We start from the raw sequence: 6,586 nt of genomic DNA, 5'->3' as shown, positions 1-6,586 counted from the left end.
CCCGAGGAGGCCCGGGAGCAGCAGGCCGCGCCTCCAGGTCCAGCTTTCATCAGCAGCTCAGCGCTCGGAGGAGCTCTGAGCGCTGCCGTGAATCGGGAGCAGGGATGCTGCTGCCAATTTCTGGGACCGCTGCTGTGAGGAGTGGGCGTGGCCTCGGCGGTGTGGATGCTTGTTAGAAAGGATGCTGGGTGCCTTCCAGTGAGGAGTCAGGGCTGTAGTGTGTGTCTGTGTGTGTGCGTAAGAGAGAGAGAGAGACTCGGAGAGAGACGGAGAGAGAGAGAGAAAGGAGGGAAGGAGACAGGAGGGAAGGAAACAGAAAGACTGAGCGACTCAGAGGTGCTGAAGACCCAGAGAGCTGGGAGAGGGACTGAGAATAGGACTGGAGTGCTCGGAAAGCCACTCAAGATCTTGTGGGGGAGCCCAATAAATGTGAGCATGGGGTCTGTCACCGGAGCTGTCCTCAAGACGCTACTTCTGTTATCTACTCAAAATTGGAACAGAGTCGCAGCTGGAAATTCCTGTAAGTATACAGCAAATGATTTAAAACTTGCGTGAGGGTTCTCTGCAAAACTTTAATTCTGTTGTTTTTTTATGATTATTATCTGCAAGTAGAATTGCTGCAAAGCAGATTGCTATAAAGGAAGCATCACTTAAAAATCTTGCAGATATGACTGGGTTTACACATGTTTTTCCTCTTGGTCTGGTCAAAATGAGCAAAGTGTCATTTCTCTTTTTGTTTATGAGCAGAATCTTATTTTGTCTTCTTTGAATATTCATTAAGAAAGCTCAAGTTCTAGCAAAACATTAAATTAGCATCTTAACCAGAGAATAGCCTGCGAATGTCTTCATTTCTTCCTTTTTTAGGATTACTGAATTTTATTGGAATTATGTCTAACAGGAAAACCACTGGCAGAATTTACATTGTGCTGCATTAGCTTAGATTTCCGAAGTTTGCAATTTGGCAGACTGGTAGCTGGCTACATCTTTAAAATGATGCCAGGCTAATAACTGAAATGGACTGCAGCATTCAGGAGCAGAATTGGTGGAGGTGAACCTCGATATTGAGAATTGTGCCCTTACTGCTAAAAGATTAGGACTTGAGCGCTCCTGAAAGACAGGGCTTGCTTCCTACATTTTACTTAAAGGAAATACATTCAAGTGATTTTTCAAAAGTATTCTTCAGTGGTTGAATTTTTAACTTTATAAATTTTTGACTGAGTCTGCTGGTTCTGAGTTAATTGGTTCAGGGAAAATTTATTAAGACCTTATTTCTAATTTAAGTATCATCCAAAATAATTTGGCAGAACTCTCTTCATCCCTTTTTTATTAGAAACAGAAAAAGTTTTAAAAGTTATATTTGGCTTAAAATCTCGAAATGGGAGAATTTCCCCCTCTGTGATGAATGATAAACAAGATCTGCAAATACAACTTTTTATCTCTTTCTTGGATTTTAAAGGAAAAGCTCATTTGCTTTCCAAGAAAGGGCTATGAGGCCTGTTCAGGAATTTATGCTGCTGCTGTACAACAAGGTTTAGGTTTGGGGGACAAATAAGACATCTGCTGTGGCATATCCCTTGAGTATGCTAAAGGCCTCTGAAGTGGGAAAAACATTGTAAATGACCTTACTGGTCCGAGTCAAATGTACATTTACACTGCATGTGATTTCATGTTTCCATTCAATATTAACTCAATGTCATGGTGTATCTATCACTCTGAAAGAAGAGAATTCACTCGGATGCTGCACTGTGTTTCAGATTCAGTTCTAATCTGGGTGTGTAAGAATCCCATGAGTCAATAACACGTGCATATTTTCACCTCGTCAAAATCTTGGAATGCTGAAATGGTAGCATTTGACCGACATTACCACAAACAAACAATCGCAACACAGACACACACACACACACACACACAAAGTTTTGTAGAAAAGGCATAAGTAATTCATCCTCCAACTACCAAGTTCAACAAAAAAGGAAGGCACTAGAGGTCACTCTTACAATGTAAAGTACATTACTTGAATCATCCTTCCCTTAGGAAAAGCAGAACTCAAGTCTGGCCTAGATGCAGCCATGTCTTTCCAATACAATGCTTGTTTATAATATACTAAGATGATTGATTGGGCAACTAGTTGTTTACAATTGTTTTTTTCTTGAAGGCCAATACAAGGCAGATCGACGTTAGATAGCTTTTTTTTGTAATATATCTTCTTAGGAAAGGAAAGATGAGCTGCTGAGAAGATCTGAGGAGAGCAGAATCTTCATGGGTGCTTAGCTCTGGCTGAGCCTCTGCCTGACACTTAAAATTTCAATCCTGGTTCTGTATCCTTTCAGCCTTGGTTTGTTCAGGAAGTAGTTTAATGCTCTTCTAAACATTTGATAAACTTAAAGAATCCATAAAATTTTAAATTATTAGGAATATTTAAATATTAAAGTTGGAGTTCCTGGTTACCATATATGTTGAGGTGAATGTTCTTAAAGTGTCAAAAATGCAATTAAATGACTTTAGATAATTAAATTTGCATTTAGTAATTTCTTGTTAATATCACTTTGACAGTATGATTTGCAGCAGTATATATAAAAGAAAACATTCATTTCCCAATTTTTATTTTATTCTTCAATATTTAGTAAGTATTTTTTTTTTTTGGAAGGAGGCAAGATCTACTTATTACCAAGGTGCTTCATATGTTTTATCCTTGTTGGAAGAACAAGTATATATGTTTACTAGCAAGGCTGGAATTCAGTGTACGGACAAGCAACCATCAACCAGCATAAGCTTTTTTAAAGTGTTACAATAACTCCAATGATTCTTCTGAAAAAGACTTTATATTAAAACATGAATCAATCTTGAATACCAATGTTAAAGTCAGGGAGAACTGAATACAAATAAAGAAAATTAAAGGTCTGTCTCTCAGGTGAATATAAAGACCTTCTCCCTTTATTTACAGCTGATTCACCAGGAGCAAATCTGTTATCCACTGAGTCAGCCCAAGGCTGCCAATGGGAAAGCTTTCATGGGACAGGACTCTGTAAACCAGGGACAGCCCAGGGATTAGGTGCACTATAATTTGAACGTTAGCTGATCAAATTAATCAACAGGGAAACTTTACATTAGAAGGATTCTGTGCAAACACACACACATACACACACATACATGTTCCTATATATGTATATGTATGTGTGTATATATGTACATAAATACGTATAAACCACCAAACTCATGTGCTCACGTGTTTTTGGTGGCTCTGCTTACTCCTTGTCTGTCTAAGGATGAAATATGTTGAATGGACCACAATCTTTGCCGACTAGAGCTCTACCTGACATTTCGAAAGTAGTGAGCCAGTCCTGGGTCTTTCCTCTTTGTGTTGGTCAAGGCAAGTTTGTTATTATATTGAGGCGTCCCTTTCATGAAAGTCTAGAGACAGATCCTCCTAGAAGGGCTCACACTTTGAGAAGCTGCACAAGCTGTTTTAGGTGTCTTCACTTGCACTGAGAACGAAGACAACCCTTCATTTTACAATTGCACTTATGAACCCACAATTTCTTTCTGAACATTAAGACTTTGTTGGGGGAGGGGCTGACTCCCCATAAAAGAAGGAACAGAGTAAGTAGTAAGGCAAATTAGAGGTTTGCTTTTATTTTCACTCTTGCAGATCATGTGATGGAGGCTCTCTGGCCTCAGGTATTCTGAGCCTTAATCTGAGACTATTTAATGGTCACAAGTAGCTTATGAATGACTTAGTTAGAAGTTAACTTCTCACTGCGTTCTTTCTTTTCTCTAACTGGAATAAAGGCTATCTCTGATATCTAACCTGAAAGAAGAGCTAAAGAATGTGTTAAAATCAACAATAGATGAAGCTAATCACTTGTGTAGATGATCACTCTTGCCGGCTGGGGGATGCAACCTGAATGTAACTGGACCGATTCTCAAATTACAAACTCAATCTTGTAATTCTTTCTAGAAGCTTCCTTCATTTCCTCCTCCTCCCCTCCCAAATTCTTTTCCATAGCAAAAAATAACTAGAATCCAACACTAAAGTATTGATAAAATATAATTATATGATGCGTTACATAAAGAGCTGGCCTTTGCATAGAAAGATGAGCGTGCGCTCTTACTCACTCTTCTAACAACAATACTGATGTGTTTTCATCAATTTGGTGCATTCTTCCCACTCCTGATTGTACACATCCCAAATCACTTCTGATAAGGGCAGCCTCCAGCTATGGGGTTAACACAGCTCATAGCTAACACGGAGATCAAACACATGAGTTTCACACGATACCTGGTGCTTACTCTAAGTAATAAACATTTTCATGTCTTCTAAAATTAACTTTGGAATTTGTATCATATATAAACAATTTTGTTATGGGAGCCAATCTCTATATCAAGATTGAATTAATTTACCTCTTCAGTGGAAACAGATTAATAGAGTTGTATAACATCCATTGTAAGAGAATGTAATATTTAGCTGAGAAGTTGATAAAATATGGCCCATGGGCCAAATCTAGCCTGCTGCCTGTTTTATATAGTCTGTGAGCTAAGAATGGTTTTTACGTTTTTAAATGTTTAAAAAAAATTAAAGGAAGAATTCTTTGTGGCACAAAAGAATTATATGAAATTCAAATTTCAGTCATACATTCTTCCCATTAGTAGACGTGTATGGCAAAAAATTGGTACTCAATTATTATTATTATATTTTAATTTTATGAATAAAATTTTCTTAAAATTGATTTCCCTCTTGTTATATAAGGACCTACATAATATTTGTTACTATCTGGCCCTTTATAGAAAAAGTTTATTCATCCCTGATTTAAATAATATACAATATAATATAATGAAGAGACGTGGATAGTGTATAAATTATAGTGCTGTGATAAAAATTGGGTCTTAGTAGCACACAAATACATACATGGAGAGTTGTGACAGTGAGGGTAATGCTACTATTGCTAGTGGAAGAAAGCTTCAAGTTAGTATCTTCTTTGTATGTTTCCTCTTAAAGACTTTATTTTTCAGAAATCTTGTTATTTCAGTGGGTATGAATTATTTATAACTGTTTGTAAAATTTCAGCAGTTTTGGTTGCTAAGGGGGCCCTTTCAATCTCAAGTAATCCAATTAGTATGAGAAGTTCAATAAAGTGTATAAGTAATTGCATCTTACATATTTTTAGTGAAAATGCTGTTTTATACTTTCATGGGTGTAAAATATTCCCCTTCATACTAATCAGAAGCTTGCATCTGGAATCAGTGATTGTACAAGGAAAATGATCTTATTGGAAGGGTGTTCTTGGCCCTATGACTTTTACAGTAGCAGCTTCCTAAAAATTCTGAAATTGGCAAACCTTCTAGAATAAATTGAAAAATAGATTTTTATGTAAGCACTGCCCACTGAGAATTCATAATAATTAAGCAGATGCCTTTCACCTACTCATGCCAACATAGTTAATTTTTCTGTAAATGCCTTGTCCATTTAGAATTGTTTTCCAAGAACTGATCATTTGCTTCATTTCATTTACATTATCCTGTTCACTGCAGTTTTTAAAAAAAAGTTTAAGTTAGAAATTATGGTGGGGCAAAATATTTTAAAAATTCTTTTTATTCTAAATTCCATTGTAGCATTTTTTTTCAAAATAAATGGCCATATGTTAAAATAATTTCTTTTTCATAATACTGTTTTTAATGATTCAGCTCCAGTGAAGATTTCTGTGTAAATGAAAGCTCAATTTCCAAATCAAAGACAGCCTAGGACAGTCTCATAGAGCTTACTGAGATGTGACTTACTCTAGGTGTCAACAAGAATTGTGATGGGGTTCGCGACGATCCACTGTAAATAGATGACAAGGGACAGTGACTCGCATTGCATGGCTCTGAATTTTTTTATGTTAGACTATCAGTCTTGCTTTACAAATACTTATTTTTCATAATTTGATTATATTTAGAATTTGAATTTCTTTTACTTCAGATAAATTAATATTGGGGCCTTAATATCATCAGCTAATGAATCATATGACCGTTAGGTTGCCAATTTGTCAGGTTATCTAAGAAGTCCTTCACTATCCTTTCTAAAAATCTTTTCCTTTCCTTCTTAGTGATTGAAAGTTTACAGAACGGCCCAGTTCCTGAAAACAGTAGGAAGAATAATAAGAATTTATCCAACATTGGTATTTAAATCTCAGATATGCATGTTCCGATTGGTAGGTGAATATTTCTGGTGAAAGGTTAAATATTGCAGATTTTGATCTCATTTTTTCAATGGCTTGGTGTTTCAATTATTGCTTAGCTTATTTTTTTTCATTTTTATTGATTCAGAAATTTTGGCCTCAATAACTTGTTTAATATTTATGTAGTATGATTGCTGTTTTTCAAATTAACTAGTATGATATGGAAGGTAGACCCATCACAGACTATGTGTTTAAAACAGATGTTTCATGACTTAACCACGTGCATGAGGTGAAATCAGCTGTGTTGTTGTGGTTGGTGGTGGTGGGGTGAATTCTCATAGAATGTATGGATAATTGTTTTAATGGGTATTTCAGCTAATAACTTTTAGAAATATTCTTTAACAAACAGATCTCTAAAAACAAGTCTTGAATTG

General features: G+C 36.2%; 1 protein-coding gene across 1 annotated transcript in view; it reads left to right on the top strand.

Annotated features, from left to right (window-relative positions):
* Window positions 1-271: 271 nt before the first annotated feature.
* CNTNAP4 (contactin associated protein family member 4) overlaps window positions 272-6,586 on the top strand; it is a 234,948-nt gene continuing 228,633 nt past the window's right edge. Inside the window, exon 1 of the mRNA XM_004437095.3 lies at window positions 272-520. Within this exon, the coding sequence (XP_004437152.2) occupies window positions 436-520 (85 nt within the window). The 5' untranslated portion in view covers window positions 272-435. The remainder of the gene's footprint in view (window positions 521-6,586) is intronic.

This window comes from Ceratotherium simum, chromosome 30, assembly GCF_057802395.1.
Source record: "Ceratotherium simum simum isolate JZ-2026a chromosome 30, ASM5780239v1, whole genome shotgun sequence".
NCBI lineage: Eukaryota > Metazoa > Chordata > Mammalia > Perissodactyla > Rhinocerotidae > Ceratotherium > Ceratotherium simum.
Note: the sequence above shows the minus strand (reverse complement) of the source record. Positions and strands in the feature narration are given on the sequence as shown.